Below are 26133 nucleotides of genomic sequence, written 5' to 3'. Positions count from 1 at the left end.
CTAGAATGATGGTGCTCTCCCGTCATTGCAATATAAAGATGCCATCACACCAGATTCTGTTGAAGACAAGGAGATGACGCTTGTAGTCAGCCGCAGCCTTGGCCACAGCATCAGCAGTCTCATTCCCACGCACTCCTACATGGCCTGGAACCCACATAAAGCTAACAGGAGAGCCATCATCAGCAAAAGAATGGAGGGATTGCTGGATCAGTTGCACCAAGGGATGGACCGAATATGGAGCTCCAAGGCTCTGAAGAGCACTGAGTGAATCAGAGCAGAGTACATACGGAGAATGGCGGTGGTGGCAGACATACTGAACGGCCTGAGAGAGAGCAAAAAGCTCGGCTGTAAAGCTGGAACACTGGTCGAGGAGCCAGTATTTAAAGGGTATGTCCCCAACGACAAAGGCACAACCGACACCATCGTCAGTTTTGGAGCCATCTGTGTAAATAAAGGTGTTATTGGCGAGTCGCGCACGAAGTTCGACAAACCGTGAACACTACACTGCATCCGAAGTAGCCTCCTTCGGGAGCGAGCGTAGTTCAAGATGAATGTGAACCAGAGCCTAGAGCGATGGTGGTGTCGGGCTCTCACCTTCTCTGAAGGTGGTAGGGAGGGCAAAATCCAATTGTCGAAGCAGGGGACGAAAGCAGACTCCAGGGGGCAGCAGGGCAGACACGTACAACCCATACTGATGGTCGAGAGAATCGTCGGAGGAGGACTGATAAGAGGGGTGGTCAAGCATTGACAACAGCCGGCAGGCATACCGACAAAGCAGTACGTGGCGCCAGTAGGTCAATGGTAACTCGGCAGCTTCAGCATAAAGACTCTCGACAGGAGTGGTATAGAATGCTCCGGTTGCAAGACATAACCCCCGATGATGGATGGAGTTGAGACGGCGTAAGAGGGATGGCCGAGCAGACGAGTAGACAAGGCTCCCATAATCCAGCTTTGATCGGACTATGGACCAATATAAGCAAAGCAGGACAGTGCAATCCGCTCCCCAAGATGAACCACTAAGAACACGGAGGACATTAAGAGAACGTGTACAACGGGCAGCCAAATACGAGACATGCGGAGACCAACAAAGTTTCCTGTCCACTGTGAGCCCTAAAAACTCCGTTGTCTCCATGAAGGGGAGAACAATGGGACTGAGTTGTGGAGGGAATGCATTATATCGTCAAAAGTTGATGCAAACCGTCTTCTCTTCAGAGAACCAGAAGCCATTAGCCACACTCCATGAGCATAGGCTGTCAAGACAACCCTGAAGGCAGTGCTCCAGGAGGCATGTTCTCTGGGCACTGCAGTAGATCGCAAAGTCATCGACGAAAAGAGAGCCAGAGACGTAAGGTGGAATGTAATCCATAAAGGGATTGATCGCTATGGCAAAAAGGGCTACGCTCAAAACTGAGCCCTGAGGCACTCCGTTCTCCTGGAGGAAGACGTCGGACAATACGGAACCCACATGTACCCTGAACATTCGATCTGTTAAAAATGAATCAAAAAAAGGGGCAGACGACCACGTAGGCCCCACCTATGCATAGTGCGGAGGATACCTCCTCCCCAACAGGCATCATAAGCCTTCTCCAAATCGAAGAACACAGCTACCGTTTGGTGCTTTCGAAAAAGGTTGTTCATGATGAATGTCAACAAGGTCAAAAGGTGGTCAACAGTGGAGCGGTGTCGACGAATGCCGCATTGAACATTAGTAAGTAGCCGTCGAGATTGAAGAATCCAAACCAACCGAGCGTTAACCATGCGCTCCATTACCTTACAGGCACAGCTTTTAAGAGAAATGGGGCAGTAACTAGAAGGAAGGTGTCTTTCCTTCTCGGGTTTGGGTATGGGAACAATGACGGCCTCACACCAACGCGTGGGGACCTGACCTTCGTTCCAGACGCGATTATAGGTATGAAGAAGAAAGCATTTAACCTGCCGGAGAAAGGTGTGTCAGCATCTGAACGTGAATGCATCTGGCCCTGGAGCAGAGGACCGGGACAGTGCAAGTGCACGTTCAAGTTCCCGCATGGTAAAGGGGGCATTATAATCTTCCAGATCTGCAAGCCTCATTCCACCAGGGGACAAACTCGACGTGAAGAAGAGGTAGTACGAGGAATGGAACGTTTGGCAGCATTGATGATAACAGCCGTGAGGTATTCGACCTAACTGTCACAGCTGAGACACTCTTGGTCCAGAAAGGTCGCCAAGGAGGAGTAAAGTCCCCAGTCAGCTATCGGTATGTTCCAGCTCGAGGGATGTGGGGATACGGTGTGGTGCAGGAGACGAACGACACAGACACGTTTGATACACCTGTACCACCACGTACAATTGCTACTGTTAACCAGCCATTACCATGTGAAAATGTGTCATTCAAATCAATGCTGAAATTCAGTCTGCAACCACAAAACACAGACGGTCCATCTAGCAATGCGTGTGCGGCAACAGCTCGAATAGGTGTCAGATAGGACATACCACTCGAACCAATGGGCAAGATTGGTAGAACAGATCAAGAGGTCCAAGTGGGAGTAGGTATGAGTAGAGTCCAAGATGAAAGTCGGGGCGCCAGTATTGAGGCAGACAAGATTGAGATGGTTGAAAACATCCACCAAGAGGGAGCCTCTGACTGGATGCAGGAGAACCCCAAAGGGGATGATGGGCATTGAAGTCGCCAAACAATAAAAACGACGGTGCATCATGTCAGCCTGACTAACTGCGGAGGACGATGGAGTGTAGACAGTACAAACAGAAAAAGTAAAGGCAGAAAGAGTAATACGGACAGCTATTGCTTCTAGTGGGGTGGTCAATGGGATGGGATGGTATGGTAATAGACATCGTCCCGAACGAGCAACATGGCCCCACCATGAGCTGGAATACCGTCCACAGGGGTTAGGTCAGATCACTTGGAGGTATAGTGGGTAAAATCAATATGAGCAGTTTGGCGTAACTTCGTTTCCTGGAGACCAATGACGAGCAGACAGTGCAGATGGAGGAGCAGTTGTAATTCCTCCCGATTAATCGAATACCTCTTATGTTCCAATGTAATAGAGCCATCGCGAGTCAGAGAAAGGGGGAAGAACTAGTCACCTCAATGGCCGCGAAAGGCCAGGTTTCGAGGGAACATTGCTACAAGTGTCGGGAGGCGGATCCTGTTCCATCGAGTCATCATCACCAGCTGCAGCCACATTCCTGGGTTGGACAGGAGAGGCAGCATTGTCAGCTCGCAACAGGCCTGCAGAGCGCCTGGCAGCAGAGCATCCCGGCGAAACTTGGTTGGTTGGTTGTTTGAGGTTTAAGGGACCAAACAGCACGGTCATCAGTCCCTTGTTTCAAATGTGGTCCATTCCGCTAATACGACATCTCAGGAAAGTCAGAACAATAAAAGGGAAAAGGCGAAAAACGTAAAACGGCAGTCATGATGTCAATGGTAAAAACAAAATGAGGGAAGTCAGCAAGAGAACGAACCCAACGCTATGCTGAAGCAGCATAGGCAAGACCACCTGTGACTTAAAAGGTGCAACCGCTAGAATGTAGAAGTACGTATGGGAAAAGGAGACTAACCAATCCTTAAAAAAAAGGGTAAAAACAGAGTAAAAGGGGAAGAAAAGAGGATCTCGGTTAGGGAGGTGAGTCGGGAATCTCCAAACACGGCTTACAGTGGGAGACACCCAAACACTCATCACCCTGCCCCAACACCAGAGAGAGATTAAAAACCTTAAAACTGAGAATAAAAAGCACTTTCCCAGAGGAAACCGAGAACCAGAGAGACCATCCGGGAATCGTCAGCCAACATCAAAGGTAAAGTGTAGGGGAATCTGTACTTAGCATGCAGAGCCAAAAGGAGGCAGTCAACCAAAATGTGGGCTACTGACTGGAAGGCTCCACAACCACAAAGTGGGGGTGGCTCATCACGCAAAAGAAAACCATGGGTCAGCCTGGTATGGCCAATGCGGAGATGACCCAGTGTGGTCGAGTCCCTTCGGGAGAGGCGAAAGGAAGAACGCCACGGGCCTGGTGTCACCTTAATCGCACAAAATTTATTAGACAGGGGAGTAGCCTCCCAAGAATTGGCCCTTGACTGTACGAAGTGGGATTTGATGTGAAGCCGTAAATCTGCTGCAGGAGGGGTTACAGAAAACGGGGGGTACGTGACTGCTCCCCCAGCCAAACAATCAGCGAGCTCATTACCCGGGATACCCACATGGTCAGGGACCCAAAGGAAGTCAATGGAACAAGCAGTATGGTGAGTATCAGCGAGATGGTCATGGATGGCAGAGACCAAGGGATGGAGCGAAAAACACCGGTCAATAGCAAGAAGGCCACTCATCTTGTCCGTACATAACAAAACGCGGTTGTGTTGGTACTGTTTAATAAAGGTAAGGGCCTGGGAAATTGCCTTCAAGTCCGCAGTAAACACCCCACATGTAAGTGGCAGCAGATGATTTTCCGTTACAACAGAGGACGTGAAGGCATACCCCACATGATCAGCAGATTTAGAGCCATCAGTGTAAAAACCAACAGCATCCCGAAACTCCCATATAATTTGGCGGAAAAAGGAACTGAACACCATCGGGGGGTGAAATCTTTCGGACCTCGGTGGAGATCCATCCGAATTCGAGGCCGAGGAACTAACCAGGGGAGGGGGGGTGTGGAGGGGAGGGAGCGAGGAAGACAGGACAAAGAAGGAAGCTGAAAATCATGGCAAAGAGACAAGGCGGAACCCAACCGGTAAATCTGCCCGAGAGCGGGAGTTGGGTGGGCGACATCCATGGTCTGGACACAGGATAGAATAGGAAGGATGAGTGGGAGAGGAATGGATAGCGAGTGCATATGACACCAGAAGCTGGGACCGCCGAAAAGATTGGTGGGGGGGGGGGGGGATCCCAGCTTCATCCGGGAGACTATCAACAGAGCTCATATGGAAGGCACCGGTGGCCAAATGGATACCACGATGGTGGACTGGATCCAGCACGTACAGTGTGGAAGGAGCAGCTGAAACATTAACATTACAACCATAGTCCAAGCGAGACAAAACTAGAGCACGATAAAGATGGAGAAGGAGGGAACAGTCTGCACCCCAAGAGGAGTGGGCAAGGAAGTGAAGGACATTGAGTTTACGGAAACACTACCTTCAGAAGTCTGATATGGGGCAGCCAAGTGAGCTTGTTGTCGAAAAGAAGACCCAGGAAACGAAACCGTGGGACCACAGGCAATTGTTGTGCATCGAGATAGAGCTCTGGATCAGGGTGGATCGTAGCACGGCGACAGAAGTGGACCACCCGCGATTTTGAAGGAGAGAATTGAAACTCGTGTGACAGGGTCCATGCAGAGGCACGCCGTATAGCTCCCTGGAGCTGCCGTTCTGTAGATTCCATTGAAGAGGAACCAACCCAAATGCAGAAATCATCCACATACAGGGCTGGGGCGACCAAAGGACCGACAGAGGCCACAAGTCCATCGACAGCAATGAGGAAAAGGACACTAAAGGCAGAACCCTGTGGGATGCCCGTCTCCTGGGTCCGTAGAGAACTAAAAACAGCACCAACTAACTCTGAATGACTGATGGAACAGGAACTGGCAGATAAAAATCGGGAGTGGGCCCCGAAGACCTCACTGATGAAGTGTAAGTAAGATGTGAAGGCGCCAGGCCATGTCATATGCCTTGCGAAGGTCAAAAAACACTGCAAACAAAGGGCGGCGCTGGGAAAAAGCCTGCCGAACTGCAGATTCCAAGCAAAGTAAATGAGCGATTGGAGACCGTCCCTCTCGAAAGCCACACTGGTAAGGCGACAATAGATCCCGAGATTCGAGGACCCAATTGAGCCGACGGGCTACCATCCGTTCAAGTAACTTACAAACAACATTGGTCAAACTAATTGGCCGATAGCTGTCAACAGATAGGGGGTTCTTAACAGGCTTAAGGACAGGAACCATGATGCTATCCCTCCACTGAGAAGGGAAGTCACAATGGAGCCAGATATGGTTAAACACCCGAAGAAGATGTTGATGTTGTAGAGCACTGAGGTGTTGAAGCAGTTGGTTATGAATGGAATCTGGGCCAGGGGCTGTATCATGAGAAGAAGATAGAGCAGAAAGAAATTCCCATTCAGTAAAAGGTTCGTTGTAAGATTCTGACTCACAAGGGGTAAAACATAAGGTGGAAGCTTCAGCCCCGTGTTTCTGGTGAAGGAAAGCAGCTGGATAGGAGGCTGATGCTGATGCCACTGCAAAATGGGTCGCAAGATGTTCTGCAAGAACTAATGGGTCCGTACAAAGGCCATCTGGGAGGTGAAGGCCTGGGAGGATGGACTGCCGATGGCAACCTTGGAGAGAGCGAAGTGTAGCCCATACCCATGACAGAGGGACAGTAGAATCAAGGGAAGAAACGAATCGTTCCCAACAAATCCGCTTGCTCTGTTTGTTTAAATAACGGGCTTTAGCGCGGAGGCGTTTACAGGTAGCAAGGCTGGCTATGGATGGGTGCCTCTTAAAGAGTTGCAAAGCTCGACAGCGATCACAGATGGCAATGGCCGTACTCCACCACGGGACTTGCCAGCGACGAAATGGTCCAGATGAGCGCGGGACAGCAAGGCTAGCAGCGAGAACAATCGCGTCAGACACGTCACGTAGGACGTCATCCATACAACCCAACAAAGGGAGAAAACACGACCAGTGCAGTGAATAGAGGCCAATCGGCGCGTTGGAAAGACCAACGAGGTAATCTGTCCATCGGGGAGCGGGAAGGGAGCGAGATAATCAACAGGAAATGGACACTATCACTAAGGTCGTCGTGTGGCAACCAATGTAATGAAGGGAGGAGAGAGGGAGAAGAAAGAGAAAGATCAATGGCAGAAAAGGTACCATGACCGGCTCTGAAATGAGTAGGGGAGTATTCATTAAGAAGGCACAAGTCGTGGTCTGCAATAAACTAATCTATGAGAAGACCTCGTCTAGATGGAAAGGCACTGCCCCACAAGGGATGATGACCATTAAAACCCCAAGGAGGAGGAAGGGAGGAGGAAGTTGCTGAAGAAGGGCAGGTAAGGCAGCAGGTGTAGGAGTCCTGTCAGGAGGGAGATGAAGATTGCAAACCGTGACCTCAGAGTCTAGGTGGACTCTAACAGCAACCGCTTCCAATGTAGTTTGAAGAGGAATCCACGTGCCAGCAATTTATGTACGGACCAACGTACAAACGCCACCAGAAGCCTGCAGGGGTCCAACCCGATTTCGACCTGGGCACTGACAGACCGCAGCTCTTGCGGTCGTCGCGTGGCAGCAAACCTTTGACCTGGAAGGTGCCGGGAAGGGGCATCCTGGGAGAGGCGCCCTTGACCGGCAGACGCCGAATAAGTGGGATACTTCTCCAGCTGGGGATGGGAGCAGTGCCCAGATTGGAAGGTGTGGGAGCCGCATGGGAGGGAGGGAGGAGAGGGGTCCGGAATGGGGGTAAGGAAGGGGGAGGAAGGGGTGAAGATGTAACCAAAGCGTAACTAGATGTCATGGACACAGGGTGAAGACGTGTGTACTTCTTATGGGCCTCTCTGTAGGTTAAACGATCGAGGGACTTATATTCCCATATCTTCTTCTCCTTCTTATATACTGGGCAATCTGGTGAACGTGGAGAATGACTGCCATGACAATTTACACACACAGGAGGTGGAACACAGGGACTCCCCTCATGGAGTGGACGTCCACAGTCACCACAGAGAGGGGCCTGTGAACAGTGGTAAGAAATGTGTCCAAAACGCAAGCACTTAAAATGTACAGCTTCACATCACATCGATAAACCATAATCTTAACTTTCTCAGGGAGGGTATCCGCTTCAAAGGCCAGGATAAAGACACCAGTATCAATGCAATTGTCTTTAGGACCCTTCTGAACACGCCGAACAAAGTGAACACCCCGTCATCCGAGACTGTCCCGAAGTTCCTAATCAGTTTGAAGGATGAGGTCCCTGTGAAAAATCACACCTTGAACCATATTTAGAGACTGGTGGGGGTAATGGACACAGGAATTGTGCAAAGATGGGTACAGGCACGAAGGGATACAGATTGGGCAGCTGAAGCCGTTTTGATCAGCAACGAACCCACCCACATCTTGCTCAGGGAGTCCACTTCGCCAAACTTATCTTCAATGTGTTCCACAAAGAATAAAGGTTTGGTATTGGTGAAAGTATCTCCATCAGTCCTGGTGCAAACTATATAACGAGGGAAAGGTTTCGCCCCTAGCCGACGGGCCTGACCCTCTTCCGAGGGGGTAGCCATGGACGGGAAGGCCGAAGGGGCAAGAGAAGCAGCACTTGAATTAGTTCCATGCAGAGAGACGGCCGCAGAAGAATGGCCAGAGTTCTGGACCCGTATGCGTTTCATTTGCATAGCGTCCACCCTGATACCACCCACTCCGATCAGGGGCTCTCCTCACGGGCACCACCCAGTCACAGCAAGGACCGTCTGGCATGGCAGCCATTGCTGGGAGTTCCGATGCATGAGGAGGTCACAGCTCAGGTATCAGAAATGTGATCCCTGTGTGTTCAGGGGGCTCAACCAAAAGGGTACATAGCGACCCCACCACACAGGCTGTCTACCGTGCTGGCTATGCACCCTAGCATCAGCCAAGGACGTGAAAGAAAAGGTGGAATTTACTGGGAAGGCGCACGTCGGAGACACTAGGTAAGGTGCTCTTCCCCAAATGGCACACACTACAGAGGAGAAATTTTGTAATGGAGGTCAAACCCCAGAGGGGGACCAGGGAATGCCAAAAGGAGGAGATGATTACACAACAAAGCCGAATTGTAAAACCAACAAAACCAGGAGGATAGCGGGGGCCAACATAAGCAAGGACACCAAGAGATGGGGGAGTAGAGGGCGAGGGGAAAGGAGTAAGTAGGGGAAAGGAGGGGAAAGGGGAGGAAATGAAGTCCTGGAGAGAAAGAAGGCTGCAATAGCTCGGGGCCCTGTGCTTGCCATGCACGTATCCACAAAGAAGTTGTGGACCCCCCTGGGGGGTTAGAAGCCGGGGGTCCGTAACGTTTCCCTGATGGATGCCTGAGAAGAGGATCACTTCTCAGGCAGAGGAGGAGGAGGAGGAGGAGGAGGAGGAGAAAGGGTGGCCCCTGGGTGCATGTATGTCCCTCATGAAGAGGACGTCCACAATCGCCACAAAGGGGTTTAGCTTCATACCGTGACGACATATGCCTGAAGTGCAAACATCAAAAGCATCGCATAGGAGGTGGGATGTAAGGTCGCACATCACACTGGTAGATCATCATCTTTACCTTCCCTGGGAGATCATCGCCCTCGAATGCGAGGATAAAGGCCCCAGTGTTGACGCTATGATCTTTGGGGCCGCGCTGGACTCGCCGGACGAAATGCATGCCACGGCGCACCAGGTTGACCCTGAGCTCATCAGATTGCAGCAGGAGGTTCCGATGTAAAATAATCCCCTGCGTCCTATTGAGCGCCAGATGTGGGACAATGGACACTGGGATGTCCCCTAGTCAGTCGCATGCCTGGAGCGCCATCAACTGTGTAGCGGAGGTGGTCTTTATGAGAATGGACCCCGAACGCATTTTACTAAGAGCCTCGATTTCTCCGAAGATATCCTCGATATGCTGTACAAAGAACATGGGCTTGGATGTGGCGAACGTCCCCATTGGTCAGAGAACAGACTAAATAGTGGGGGAAGTATTTCGCCCCAAGCCAGCGGTCCTGTCCTTCCTCCCAGGGAGTGGCCAAGGGGAGAAGTCTCTGTCTTTGGTTCTGGTCCTTCTGGAGACGCAGACAGAACCTTTCTTCTTAGAAGACGCAGCCGCAGAGCGCCCTGATGCATGTTGACGCTTCATCTGCAAAACGTCCGCCCCGATACCACCCACTCTGACCAGGGGCTCTCCCCACAGGCGCCACCCAGCCTCAGCAAGGGCCACCTGGCAGGATGACCATTGCTGGGAGTCCTGATGCCCCAGGTAGACAGGCATCTACTCCTTGGCTTATGTGGAGAGGATGCAGCTCAGGTATCGGCAGTACGATCCCTGTGTTGTCACGGGGCTACAACCTAGATGGTACATGACTACCCCACCACAAGGGGCTGGCTACCGTACTGGATTTCGGGTGCCATGGAAAGTCCATCAAGATCGAAGGTGCAGATGGGGACGCACTACGGACGTAACGTATGCCACCCATCAGGTGTTTAGGCCGAAAGTGATGACCAGTGGGTGCAGTTCCAACACCGTTACGATGATGAGTGTCAAGGTCTCAGTGGACTGAGGACCGGTGATACACCACGTAAGGTGTCCTTCCCCAAAAGGCTCGTACTTCTGTAGAATTTTAAAAATGGAGGTCAAACCCCAATGGGGACCATCACATTCAAGGCCAAAATGGTTGAAACTCCTTTTAGTCACCTCTTACAACAGGCAGGAATACCTCGGGCCTATTCTCACCGCGGACCCGCAGGGGGATATTTGTTGGTGACAGCATGTGTTGGCATATGACTGAAAATAAGGGTTAAGAAAGCTGAATTTAAATCTTATACTGGTTAATGGCTGTAAAATTAATATAAAAAACAAATGACGCATAATGTCCCTAGTAAGTTGTTCCTTAAATTTATTGCAAATTAAATGCACCAGTGGCAAGCTGTACATATAACGTTCATGGTGCAACGAAAGTATCTTACTGATTTTCCTATCACGACGTGCACTGATGCTGTCATCCATTGTGACAGTACAGGAAGTGTAGAGGAAAAGAGAAAGAAAATTCATTGTGTAGTAGGATCTAAACCACAAACCTCCTCTGCTCTACTAAATGAGGTGTGATCTTTTAGAGAGATTTAAATTAGTCGATATATGTGGAACAAATGCCACCATGACAAATGGTTTTTGGGTGGGATACCCAGCACTTTAAATAACAGCAGCCTCAGTCTGTTTTCCTATCCCGTCGTTGGACTGTCTGCTAGCTATGCAGTCCATTTCTCTTCAACATAAGGTGTTAACCTCTAGCAAAGTTGGTACTTTTTTGCATTGTTCATAAGCTCACAGAATTTCTGCCATACAACACATTTATCACATTTCCCAGGCATTTATACTGTGTACATGTTGCTGCTTTTCCACTGGCATAGATATTCCAATTCTACTCATCTCAGTATTACATACTTCTTGCTGCAACTTGCAAACAGAAAATTGGGCATTTAATATTTGTTTTGTGTATTCTTTCATCCTTTGCCTCAGCAATGTCATTGCTTTCTCATCAACAAAAAAATTTAATTTTGTTAACAAGTTTCCACCAGCCCATAGCATTGAGCACAACTTTAACTGGAACATGGCTATGTCTAGTCATAAGAAATAGTTGATTCCTACTGCTGCTTGGTATGTGTTTCACACTGCTGACTAATACATTATTTTTCAAGGTGGTAGTTGAAGTACTATGGCTACATGACACTGTAAGTAGACAGGTATGTCATTCTGCCTGCAAAGGTGCTCAGGTGGACTGCACACCTTGAGATATTGAGGAGGAGAGAAAGGGCAAGGACGAGACAGGCAGAGAGAGTGGGTGAGAAGATGAGAAAAATGTTGGGTGAGTAGGAGACAGAAGAGTGACAAAGGAGAAGATGGAATGAATGTGGTAAGAGAAGATGGACTAACAGATTGGAATATATACCTACCCTGGCAATACCACGAACTCAGCTGGTTACTAATATACTGCTGATCTCTAGGAAATTCACGATCTATGATTATTTCTATTAGCCAGTGCCTTTTCTCATTCTACATGCCATATGTGAATGCTGGAAATGTTATCCAGATCATCCCACCCCAAACTTAGTATGGGATACTCACTGATACAATCTCTGTGGCAAAATACTCCCAACAGACCTTCAAAAAAAATAACAAAGAATATTCGAATTAATACAGCTTGTGCAAATCTGTCCATACAAAGATATAATTTGCTGATCAGCTTTTCTAACTCACATTCCCATGATTCCACCATGTGGTACATTTCACTGTGCTCTTTGCAGACACACTGACAGCTCTCTCCTACACTGTATACTTCACAGCACAGCACTTACTGACCCTGACCATCATCTGGCGACCTAGAAATTTGCCTCGAGTTCCAATGTTGTGTTTCTCCCATCCACACACCATTTATCACTTGTCTTCAGCCTTCACCTGCCTATTGTTGCCCGCATTTATCCACTTATCTTGTTCTCACACTCACAGCTTTAGCTCAAATGAGTTCAGGCATTTGACATCCATTACTGGACAATGTATTCTTTTGACTTCTCCCCCTCTCCGATCATCAATAGTGTCTTGCACTGGACCAAAGATAATGTCCAAGATTTTCAGCTTGCAAAATTTGTTTTGCATTGCCTACCTGTGTCACAATCAAGGACCTTGTTCTAGAAAGCAACAGGGTAATTTAATTTAACTCTATACAGAATTACTTTAGGACTGGCAGCTAGATTTGAAATAGTGTGGACACATTCAAAGACTGCAGAACATACATTCACTCTATCCCAAAGGATACACCTTCACCACACTGCCAATATACTATGTAAGTGTAGTACAGTTCAGGTTTAGGCACCTTGCTGTCCTATGGAATCGCTCACTGCACTGTGAGTTTCTGTTTGTGTTCCTTTTGTATACTTATAGGATTGAAATTTTACCTGTCATTACTGTTATCAGTTCTGGAGTGTGCATTGCTTAAGAATGTTAAAAGCAACTTCAGCAAATGTTATTCAGTGGATATATCGATATCACTCTTGTTCTAGGCATTGCTATATAAAACCGAAAGCAGTTGAGGTAAATGGTTTGTGCATAATCTGCCTACATCATCAACATCTGTTGTTGATAGTGCTCCCAAATGTTCTGTTGTTGACGAGAACCTTATGCTAAAATAAAAGGAGGAAATTATTGGCTTCAGCATCTGTAAGTGGAAGTAAGTGAAACATTTAAAAAGATGGAGCATATAAATCCAATACCTCTCCATAAACCACAGTTGCCCACATACAAAAACTGACAGGTTGACCAAAACATACAGGCATAAGATAATTAGGCTGACAAGTTGTCACTGTCACTTCAACCCAACAGAATTGATATGGACCTAAATTGACAGTTATGTTGCAAAACAGTGATGAAACAAGTAAAAAAGGTACACTGTCCACAGTTGGGGAACTCAGTAATAAAGCTGTCAGGAAAATTACTAGGGAATGTGTGGTGTATTTACCTGCAGAGCAGATTGTATTTTCATAAATTTTAATTGTTACTAAGAATGCTGTTACTGGCAACTACAGTCAAATGAAGTACACCTCAGGAATTCAGCACTGACACTAACAAGATCTTCATTGTTTCCATCATAATAGTTGCAATTGGAAGGTAGTGAATGATGTTATCACTACTCTTCTTACTTTCATACTAAAATTTCCATACCTCTACCAAAATGTGTAACATTCTTGCTACAAGGATTTGTAATGTTTGATCAGAAAATGTAATGTCATGTTAACCGTAAATGCTGTGCTGTGTTTCAACAAAACAGGTGACTGATACCTTATCACATGAGCAGAGCATCACACATAATGTTTAATTTAAATTAATCTTATGTTAGACATCTCTGACAGAGTTTGGAGCTGTTGAAAATAAGATATATTCTAAATACTTTGTTAACACAATTTGGACATTTAAACTTAATAACAGAGTTTCCCTGTAAGTCAAATTTTCAGGAACATTGAACAATGCATTTTCGAAAATATTCTGCATATAAAATTAAAAATTTATTGCCACAAACACATCTCAAATGAGAATGTAGTGAAACTCTTCCAGAATCTATTGGTCCCACTTCCACCTTTGTACACTGATTAGTATGCAAATTTGAGTGTGTTCAATGAAATGTCAGATCACGCGAACAGTCAGGGAAGAATGAAGCAACTTCGTTTTGCATCTCCATGTGTTCCTGCTCTAGTGTCAATCCCAAAGTAATTGTGAGGAGATTATACATCACATGCCTCAGTTTTAATTTTACTGGAGAGTGTGATTTTACACAATCATTTTCACAATTTCAAAGTTACTGATGTACTAATGCTATAGTGCTTTACATTCAGCTGTCGCTTGTACCCATGTGTCAACAGTTCTCAATGGCGGCAAACATGAAATTCAGTATGAAGTGGCACACACTGCATTACTCCGGAAGGAAGAACCACCACATCTGTTTCCTCGGATAATGCTCTACAGACCAACTTTCATACATGCTACAGACAACCTTTTTAGCTCTGGAATTTGCGATGACCGTGCCAAGCACAGATTCTCCCATTCAATATATCACTGTTAATTTCTCAAGTATTATGTTGAATGCATTTGGACAACGACAACGATGTTTTTCAACACACTCGCAGTGCTGTGCAATCATTGTCTGTGAGGACTGTGATCTTTAAGAAATGGGTTCCTTATTCTCTCATAACCTCTCCCAAATGTGTCTCATAATAAATGTGTGATTATAGTCCATATCCCTGCCTATTAATATCTGATTCTTTGTACTCCTACATCTACACTAGACTGGTCACCTAATCGTGTATGCCAGAGGGTACTTCTGATACCACTACATCGATTACTTCACCATTTCCTATTCTATTTGAAGGTAGTGTTCGGGGAGAACAATTGCCAGGAAGCATCTATATTAGCTCTAATGCCTCCTATTTTGTTAGCACAATTATTTTTCAAGATATACCCATCAAAAAAGCACTTCTTTATCTACTCGTTTAGAGTTGCCAGTGCTTGATGAGGTTCCACAATTGACTACATAACAAACAAAGATTAACTAGACTCCATTTAAAGTTCCTATATGATATGTGTAATAGTAGCATTTTTCCCCAAGTGAGATGGAAACACATATGACTAGTTCACTATCTCATGTCTTAACACTTATCCTATCATCCTGTCCCTTCTTTTCCTCAGCATTTTCCATACATTTCTTTCCTCAACTGTTCTGCTGACGACTCCATACTCCCTCTAAGTTCACTTACTTTTCAGCAGCATTCTCTAATCCCACATCTGAAATGTGAGAGTTCTGTTCTTTTTCATTTTCCAATCACGCCTACCCAGTAAAAATTCTAATACTCACCACAACTGAACTTAGTCCACAGAGCTGGATACCATTACAAAAAATAGATTTCTACTAAGTATTACAAATTTTTGTAAATAGCATTAAATTTAACTGTAGGCTTTCCCGGCGTAAACTGTTGATGAAGGTTTCTTGGGTCTCCAGCCAGGTGGTAGCATTGATATCTTGCAATGTTTTTGACAAAAAAGGAGATGAATGACACCAGAGCCATGGTCAAGTTGACTGGAAAAGAACTGGCTGCTGCCACAATCACAGTCCTCAAGAAAGGATTGAATTTTGCCCCCAACCCCAGAACAAACTCGAAATGGGACATTATCAGTGGCATGGAAGAAGCAGTACAAAGACTTCCCAAGGAGGAAGCAGAGGAAGTCAGGTGGGAAACTTCCAGAGTAATCAACAGATTTCAATTGCCTAAAAATAACATATCTGCAGAAGAACGAGCAGCTCTTTGGTCCCTTGGAGATGACCGTGAAATAACGATCCTACCAGCAGACAAAGGGAATGCTACGGTGCTATTAAGCACTGCCGAATAGCAGCAGAAAACCTGCTGCAACAAGATGAGGCCTGCAAGAGGCTGAAGACGGATCCAACCCCGACGATAAGTAGAAAGACGATAGCTCTGCTTAAGAAATCTGACTTACCTGAGCCAATGAAGAAGCACCTGTACCCCAGAGCACCAGCAATACCAAGCCTCTATGAACTCCCTAAGATCCATAAGGAAGGGGTACCTCTGGACAAATTGTAGACTCCATTAACTCTCACTGTTACGGACTTACTAAACGCCTAGAAACACTGCTCAAACCCCTTGTGGGGGACTGCAGCCACCATGTGAGAAACTCAGCCAAATTTGCAAAAATACTCAGGGACATGTGACTACAAATGGAGGACCTACTCGTGAGCTTCAACATGACGTCACTTTTCACAAAAGAGCCCCTTCAACACTCCTTGGCAGTTTTAGCCCAGCAGTTTGACCCACAAACAGTCAGGCTCTTCAAACAAGCACTAACAACCACCTACTTTCAGTGCCATGGGGAATTCTTCGAACAGATTGATGGTGTGGCCATGGGCTCCCCACAGGCTCCTGTGATTGCAAACCTCTATATGGAACATTTCGAGGAGGTTGCCCTTCAAACTGTCAGACAGAAACCAAAGCACTTCTTCCATAATGTCAATGACACTTCTGTCATGTGGGGACATGGCAAACAGGTGCTAGATGAGTTTCTGCAACACCTCAACAGCATCCATCCGATCATCAAATTTACAATGGAAATGGAAGAAAATGGCTGGCTCCCCATCCTTGATATTTTAATTAAGAGGAAGGCAGATGGTTCACTAGGCCATGCAGTACATAGGAAGAAGACACACAGACCTATACCTTCATACAACAAGCTGCCACCATCCAGCACAAAGACAAACAGTACTGACCATCCTGGTACTTAGGGTGCATGCCATCTGTGACAAAGACAGCCTACCATCCGAGCATTAACACCTGAGGGAAGCCTTTCACCAAAATGGCTACAGTCAAACACAGATCAACAGAGCACTTCAAAGGAAGAAGGAAGCAGTGAGAACCCCAGGAAAAGATGATGAAGAAGGAGACAAACGTCTCGCATTCCTTCCGTACACGGTTCCGCTCCCGTGTCAAAATTGCACAACTTCTGGGCAAATACAATATCAAAAGCATTCTCCGATCACCATCAAAGACCAAGGAGCTCCTAGGTTCTACCAAAGATCCGCTGAACCTTAACACACCAGGAGTATGTATAGCATACCATGCGAATGCGGAAAACAATACATTGGGCAAACACAGCACTGTATATCTAAATGCTGCGGAGATCATACCAGATGCATGCAACTAGGCCACACAGAAAAATCAGCCACAGCAGAACACACCTTCAACTTCAAAATCACGAAAGTACTGTGTTGAACATCTGGCTTCTGGGAAAGCATTATCAAACAATCCATAGAAATAAGGATTCACGACAATCTGGTCAACAGATATGATGGATAGCAACTCAGCGCACCATGGAACCCTGCGATAGTGGCAATCCATCGGGAGTACGACCGTCAACGCCCTTCGGTTATCGGTGTAAGCATTATGTCTGTGTCTAACACAGAATGCGGCCACCATATCCACCACTGCAGCCACCCAAGGTCTAGTGGAAGGGGGTGCTGACACATATAAATAGCCCACTCCCCAATAATCTCGACACTACGCCAGAAGATGGGTAATATTTCCTGAAACATCGCATGATATCAATGCTACCATGTGGCTGGAGATCTGACAAACCTTCATCAGCATTAAATTTAGTACACTATGGTGATAGTTAATCAAACTAATATGGAATTTCACAGACTATCAGCATAATGTACTAAATTTAATGCTGTTTACAAAAATTCTTGCTATCATGTTTTCTCTTTGCAAGCAGTTTCGGATAAGCAATGTTCCATTACACTGTAAATTTATGCCATACATACTGGATAAACCCATTGTCTTTACACAGAGTAAACAATTCCAGTAATGCAGTTTGTTTTTCATTAAATACTTCAGTGAAAAGAAATAGTATGACAAACAATATTTATCTGACAACATACTGCTTACAGTTGATTGCTTTACCTCTTACATCTTACATCTTTTCTATCATAGAACTCTGACAGAAACAAATAAATTGACAGCTGCTGCAAGGAAGTCATCTTTGGTACATTTGTTCCAAGAACGAATTTGAGGCATTCATTATTTACATGTACAATAAAATTACCATGGGTTACAGTTAATAAACTTATGTTTCCTACAAGTTTCATTCAAATACCATTACGCACAACTGAACAATATACCTACAGTCAATTGAAATTCTATAAACATTCTGGAGGAGTGCTAATATCCTAGGTTTTAAGGTTTCGTCATTTATGATCACTGAAATACACTGCACCCAATGCATCTCATGATATTCATACAGAACTTCATGCACAATACATCACTGATGTGAAAACTTACATCACGCTCAATGCCATCCTCCTGTTTCAGTTCTAGGTCTTGCTTTATATGGAGACTAGGCATTACAATCTTTAGCGGACCTTCAAGAAACTGAAAAAGAAAGAATGGCATATTCAAAGCTTCTGTCCCTTGCACTTGATTGGTGGTTACACATCATGTGGGCCTAAAAACCTATTGGTCACATGTATTCACTTACTGGCATTAGGTAACAAGAAAATGTGTCACGTTAAATTAGATTTACTTTCATTCCAATTGATCCTTACATTTGAAATCAAGACTCTGTTTAATTTGGAGATAGACACATCAGACATACACCAAACAACAAATTATTTCATTCTTGCCAAGTAGCTACTCCGTAACACACACACACACACACACACACGCGCGCACGCGCGCGCGCGCGCTCGCGCGCGCGCGCACGCACGCACGCACGCACAGATATTATTTTTCTCAACTAAAATTTTGCTCATTTTGCAAGGGAGACATGTTATTGTGGGTAGTTGGCTCAAAGAAAATTGCACTAATGCAATACCATTTCATTTCACGGAAAAAATTACACACCCCATGTAAAATATCATGGTAATTTTCTCCTTTTCACCAATACCACTGCCATCCCATTTCATTCATTATTTAAACATTTAAATAGTGTGACACCATTGTAATTTAATTTGAGGCAACTCTGCCAGGGATGGTCCCAGTCACCAGCATTGATGCAAGGCACTGAGCATGTCAGGGTTTGCGTAAGCAGGCAGACATTTCTGGGTATAATTAAGCAAATCATACTATGTGACAAATCTTAGAATTTCTACTGTTTTACTGCAACATTTATTCATTATTGTGAGGAATTGAATAAATTTATCTGCACAGAAATGCACTGTATTTGCTAATGAATGGAAGATGTTGATTATTCACAGTGTTTATGTAGGTGCCAACATGAATTATTATTATTATTATTATTATTATTATTATTATTATATTTGCAATTGCATGACTTGAGAAACTCCAGTAACATTACTAAACTGAACTGTGTGCTGTATGAATGAAGCCAAATAGAGAACCTTTCGCATTTGACGTGTGCAGGAGTAGGAAAAACTGGTCAATTGCCTGCAAAATGCTTGGTGAAGTGTGATGTGGTCAATGGCTTCAAGCTTGTAATGCAATTCTATTGAGCTCTCCACTCTATTCATAAGTCAAAGATCAACTGCAAGCTCTCTTATTACATGTAAAATACTGGTTCAGATTATAAACTGAAACATAAAATTTTACAAAACAAAAGTTTTATGTAACCTAAGCTTTCTGTTACAGTATTTGATTAGCTTTAAATTCTATTCCTCTACCCTGCTAGTTAACTTATTTTTACTGTGTAATGCAAATATTCACTTTTTGTTTCCTTTTTAGATATTGGACCTGATATTACTAATATTTATTGGAAGTCAGAACTCTGACTTGTTCAAATGGAATTCACATCGAATCACTTGACGCATCACAATAGCATTTCTTGATTTTTATTTTCGAATTTAATTTTATTTTTGGATGGTTCCGGTCCTTCCTGCCCCCATTCAGCCTATTTCAATCAATATATTATAAATAGAATCTGCAAGAAAACAGAACTGGCCATTTATGAGAAACTCCAAATATCATTTGAGCATTTGAATGTATCCATTACTATCGGCTGACAGCAGAACTTTCAATTACATGAAATGTAATTTGGTTCATATGACATTATAATTATGACATAGGGGTCTTTTGACACCATGGAATAATGTCACAAACCACCACAACAAGGAAACTACTGTTGACAGTAGTATGGGGTGAGTCATGGCCCCATGTCGATGACTGCATCAAGTACATGTCTTGACAGCTACAAGTTTGAAGATGGTACTTTGGTTTTGCCCAGTGTGAATGTGGAAACACTGATGCAGCAAGCTAGTTAAAATGCTTCTCACTACTATTTTGCACATGGAAGCCACGTAAGTTCTTTGAAAAGTTCGTTTTATTTATAAAGTTAAAAAACACCTCAGACAGGAAATGAAGTTATGCATCTGCAACCCTGGAGGAAAATATGACCATCCAAGATAAGCTGGTACAACTTTTTCATGGCCATCCCCTCTCCAATCCCTAAGCGTATATTGGTAACACCTGTTGCAGGCTGAAATGGGAAGTTATGATGGCTGAAAAGCCGATTTATGTAGCCAATGACATATTTTTAATTCAATGGAGAGACAAACACAGTGTTTAATCTAAGAACTACCTTGACATATCAGATGTTAGAGTGGGATCAAAGTGAATGTTCAGGGAAAAACCCTGTTTGCAGTGGCCAAACAAACAAAACATGTAACACTTAATGTAACACTGGGTTCTCATCAATTATTTTTGCACTCTCCTTTCTGATATTGATTTGTATCCAGCAGGAATGTGGACAAAAACAGGAAATAAGGGAAAAGTGTCAGTTTTGAGGCTAACCTAAATCTCAGAGAAGGCTATATATCAAGTCTGTCACAACATAGATCTATCTCTGAGAGAAAGCTGTTAATAGTATTTGAAGAGAGGCAGTGAAACACTGCTCTACACCCCAATACAAGAACCTCTTGTAAGCAGCAGAAGAACATGAAGATACAACTATGCAGACAATACCACTCACCAAAACCAGGATTGTATATCAGATAAAATTAATAAAATTTCAAAATCAAAGTTGCATTTGTTTTCTGTATACACACATATATATGATTATATTACATTTACAGAATTGTCCACATGTATCAAAAGCATGCTGTGAAGTAAAGGCCATCCACAAAATGATTAGTTTGTATGTTAATGGCAGGACTGAGATGGTTAACAGCTGTGCATTGTCTACGATGTAATATCCTCCCATTGGCTGCCAACAAACCGGTCCAGAGACATGATAGAAGTATCTACTTTCTACCATAAACTAGTGCAGTACGTGGAGCACTGTTTGTGAAGTTTAGCTAATAAACCTGTCCACAGGAGTTGTTGACTTGAGGAACTATGTTATTAATGAGGGCACATAAAAGCTATTCCAAGGTAACTTATGTCCATCTAAAGTACCTACACTTATCAGGTCTCCATGGCAAGGACTAAGGAATGACAGAAGCCCCTGGTTCCAGTCAAGATGCCACAGACTCATAAGCTTTCCAGTGTTCTTGACATTGCTGGTTTGTCCTCAGTCAAAAGGAAAGGAAGGGTACTGGCTGCATGATGTGCAGAGTACTGTTGATTGGACACCCAAACCAATGCAACTCGCTTACTTGGGCCTGAAGAATGCCTCACTGCAGCATCCAACCAAGCAGTGAGGGGTTGCTCTTCACTGTGAAATTCAGTGTCAGAACAGTTAGACTCAGACACACAGCAGCCTTGTGTAGTGATACACACCACTATGAAGAAATGTGGTGACACATACCACTGTGGTGAAGTTGATGCATATCCCTACATCATCTTTCCAACAAATGATGCTAGCAACTCTGAGTTATTTGTGTAACAAGATTAGAAAAACAAAATAATGTTTTGAGTATAAAAGTACAGGGCATAAGACGCATGTCAACATCTTGTGTTCGCCGAAGTTCCATCTGAGATGTGGTATTCCAATGGTGAGTCTGAGTAATGTATAGTACATTTACTGGAATTTATGATCCACCTGTTATGGAAACTTTTTGTTTATAAATGCACAAAAATGATTCAGCATTTTTCTGCCATCATCAGTGAGTACTTTTATTCAGCTACATGTTTCAAGATCTCGTAACAATTTATGTCTTTTCACTATTACCTAATTTTTCTATATTTCTAGTTTATGTACGATACTCTATTTTTTTGTGTACTGATAGATTATCATCTGCAACTAAATTATGTTCCTTTGAGTTTGGTTGGCTGATCACTAAATCCCTACCTATGAAGCAATTTTGTTTCACCACAAAATTTCATGTCCATTTCGTAGAACTCCACTCACAAGCTATAATTCTTTTCTTTACAGAGAACAATGTTTATAATCCTGTGTCAATCACTATTTATGATCACTTGGGTTTGACACTAAGTTGGAACTTCTCTCTCTCTCTCTCTCTCTCTCTCTCTCTCTCTCTCTCTCTCTCTCTCTCTCTCTCTGCTCTGCCTGTGCCACAGTGAAGGCGCCTATAAGAATATTTTTTGATTTTATGATGACCTCAGCTCCCTATTTTCTGACCTGTGTTATTCAGTGGAAGATGATAGGGTACCTCTGCAAAGCCCATGAGGGCACTATGATCAAGAAGGAACTAAACAAGTAGCAGGTTATATGCAGAACCAATTTTTAGATTATAAAACCACCCGTAAAGACAATAAGCAGGTAAATGCAGGTCTATGTGTGGGTCACCTAATTTTGGTACACAGGAAAATACATCTCAAATGTCACAAAAACTAATGCAAAGCCAATGTAAAAGTGAAGCTTTCAACAACTTGGAGGTAGTTGTGTGATTGGATTGAAGAGTTCCTAGATAACATAACGCATCACGTCATTCTCAATGGAGAGAAGTCTTCCAAAGTAAGAGCGATTTCAGGTGTGCCAGAGGGGAGTGTTGTAGGACCATTGCTATTGACAATATACATAAATAACTTTGTGGATAACATGGGAAGATCACTGAGGCTTTTTGCAGATGATGCTGTAGTATATCGAGAGGTTGTAACAATGGAAAATTTTACTGAAATGCAGGAGGATCTGCAACGAATTGATGCATGGTGCAGGGAATGGCAATTGAATCTCAATGTAGACAAGTGAAATGTGCTGTGAATACATAGAAGATCCTTTATCATTTAGCTACAATATAGCAGGTCAGCAACTGGAAGCAGTTAATTCCATAAATTATCTGGGAGTAGGCATTAGGAGTTATTTAAAATGGAATGACCAGATAAAATTGATCGTCAGTAAAGCAGATGGCAGACAGATTCATTGGAAGAATGCTAAGGAAATGCAGTCTGAAAACAAAGTAAGTAGGTTACAACACACTTTTTCGCCCACTGCTTGAATACTGCTCACCGGCGTGGGATCCGTACCAGACAGGGTTGATAGAAGAGAGAGATGATCCAACAGGGAGCAGCACGTTTCATTAAAGAATCATTTAGTGATAGCACAAGCATTACAGAGATGATAGATAAACTTCAGTGGAAGACTCTGCAAGAGAGATGCTCAGTAGCACAGTATGGGCTTTTGTTGATGTTTCGAGAACATATCTTCACGAGGAGTCAAGCAGTAAGTTGCTTCCTCCTATGTATATCTCGTGAAGAGACCGTGAGGATAATATTAGAGAGATTAGCGCCCACACAGAGGCATACCGACAATCTTTCTTTCCACAAACAATACGAGACTGGAATAGAAGGGAGAACTGATAGAGGTACTCAAAGTAGCCTCCGCCACACACCATCAGGTGGATTGCGGAGTATGGATGTATAAGTAGAAGTAGTTATTAACATCTTAGTGCTCTATTAGGCATTGTCTTACAGGATGTGGTATGCCACTGGCTTCCTCCAACTTCTGAACTCACTGACATAGTAAGTTACATGAAGACCTAGAGCTTCACACTGGGATGGAAACTGTCATTTCCCACATAGAAAAAGTGACAGATGATGCTTGGGACTGAACCCAAAACACTTGAATTTGTAGCCTCACACCCATTCAAGAAGCAATCCTCGTACTCTTAGAAAAGTATGTAAGCATTCAAGACAAGATCCAGAGTTTCATTAACTAACAGTGGCATTATACACACAATACTGGAAGGAAAACTAGAAATGATTAGCTACAAAATCTGTTATTTCATACAGAGGACCCATTAGAAAGATGCACCACAGAATGCAGGCAGTAATAGCTTTATTATCATGAAATATCAGTACTGTACAATGAAATAAATCTGCATTTATCTCATTGCATGTTACTGAAATTTGAAATCTGCATAAAGATAAGTATCAAATGTGAGGAAAAAATAATTTTAAAGTGTCAAATGTGATGTGGAAAAAAAAGAACATTTGAGTTCCAACATCCATCCATCACAGTAGATTAATGCTTAAGATATAGTCTGGTAAATATTGTATACAATCGAATTTCTCTATCATACTGTAGTGACAGGATATATATACTTCTCAGCTACATAACTGAAGATGCATGCTTTTAGATGGGAAGAAAGATGGAGGAAAATTACATCAATGAAGTACAACATGACATGAGGCCGAGCAAATATAGACAACACGAGCCATGTCATTTTATCAGGAGCTGTCCATTTCTTTGAAGAAATTTAGAGAATCCATGGAAAACGTAGATCTAAATTTCCAGAGGACAATCTGAACTCATTCATCTCAAAATCACATCCTGTGACATTAGCATAGCTGTGAGAACAAAAATTCCTGTGAAAATCTACAAAACATGCTTTCCAAAACATTAGTCTGTTTAACTGTTTAGAAGACACACACATTAGGAAAATATTTATTTTGTTAGCAATTAACATGCCCAAAATAATAAATTCTCTAAATACAGAGATTGGAACATGAGCACGGAACTACTGAAGCATCACAGATTGCTACTGTTAAAAACAAATTCTGAAAGATAGGAACATACTTCTGCCTAACAAAACTTGTAAGGTGATCAAACATGATGCAACAGCCAATACACCCAGTATGGGGAACGTTGTGGAATACGGTGAGGACCTGCAAATGTTAACAACATTACATAGTTACATGACAGCAGAGATCTGAACAGCAAATTCAAATGAAGCTAAATCCCCTGAATCCCCATAGCCAATCAGAAGTTGAACATGAGAACCACCAAGACAACCTATATAAGAAGTCTTCCATTAATTTATAAGCAAGATCATATCTTGCAAAACATGGAACAAAAAACGAAAACCCCAGAACTTCTGAACAAAAATGTTAGAAAAGGGATCAAAGACAACTCTACAAAGGCAAGTTGACAATGATGCACGTGGTAGCAAAATGGATGACAGTAACAGAAAAGTCATAATTACAATGCTTTGCCTTAAAAAGTTTCTCCACTAAAAAACATAAAAATGCATTTCACATTTTTGGCTGCAGCATGGATAGTAAAATGACAGATACATAATTGACTAAGGTGGGGACAGGAGTGAGAAGGAAAAACCAAACTTTTTCTACACAGTAAACCACTAGACCTGAAGTGGCAGCCATCAGATTAAATAAAACAAGTGGATCTTGCAGAACAACCTCTGGCAATTGAAGTGTTACTTTATGGAACAGTGGTTTTTTATGGGAACAGAAAAATGCACAGGTCATTTCAGTTTGTAAGAAGAGGCACAGGAAACATGTTTGGAGCTAAAGGCCTGAACAGCAGATAATTTTGTTCTCCTATACGATTTTGGAAAGAAAACAGTTCCTCTGCAAGAATAAAAATGGATCCTACAGTCATTGATTAATTAAAATCAGTTGCTCTATTCACTCACAATTCTGCTGCAATGCAGTCAGCCAATACAATTTTGAATACCAGATAAATTATGCTGATCAGAAACATTCACAATTTGATCTAATGACTGCCTAATATTAGAGAATTGTCTATGAAACAACAGACGTAAAACCTGGATTTCTTGCATTTTATGGGCTGTCACCTTAACCATTATAGACACATCCCTGCAATAATAAGAATTTGACTGAAAATGGTACCCTGCAAATCATCCTCTTCAATTTCCTTCAGATTTATAGTATTTGGAGTTCAGTGCTGGAACATCAATTTCCTAAACTAGCACTATGCAGTTACCAGACAACTACAAAAATTTGACTTTGATGATCAGAAGATTTCTGAGTGCTGTCAACTAAATAATATTTCCTAATTATTAACACAATTGCTGGTAATTGAGACTATAGCACAAAAGTGCCTTAATGAAAAAGCTGCTGGTTCGAATCTTCTAGTCAGAACTACTAATTTTTGAAAACTTCCGTGTCTACTTACAACTCGCAAATTTAACAAATACTGAATTGTAATGGTTTAGTAAAAATTACGTTTTTTAACATTCGACATATTAAAACAAAAATTTTGATACATCT

The 26133-nt window shown here is 43.5% G+C and overlaps 1 protein-coding gene across 7 annotated transcripts in view; it reads right to left on the bottom strand.

Moving 5' to 3' along the window:
• Nucleotides 1–26133, bottom strand: part of LOC124720084 (zinc finger protein 724-like) — a 107359-nt gene that overhangs the window by 61260 nt on the left and 19966 nt on the right. For 5 of the 7 annotated variants that reach the window (XR_007006057.1, XM_047245360.1, XM_047245359.1 and 2 more), the window contains one exon: nucleotides 18091–18180. The exons of the other annotated variants lie outside the window; for them this stretch is intronic. Coding sequence is in view for 4 of the 5 variants with exons in the window: in XM_047245360.1 (XP_047101316.1) it covers nucleotides 18091–18180 (90 nt within the window). In the remaining variant the exon portion in view is untranslated. The remainder of the gene's footprint in view (nucleotides 1–18090; nucleotides 18181–26133) is intronic. 7 annotated transcript variants of the gene reach the window in all.

Source organism: Schistocerca piceifrons, chromosome 11 (assembly GCF_021461385.2).
Source record: "Schistocerca piceifrons isolate TAMUIC-IGC-003096 chromosome 11, iqSchPice1.1, whole genome shotgun sequence".
NCBI classification, from domain to species: Eukaryota; Metazoa; Arthropoda; class Insecta; order Orthoptera; family Acrididae; genus Schistocerca; species Schistocerca piceifrons.
This window is presented reverse-complemented; position numbering and strand designations above follow the sequence as displayed.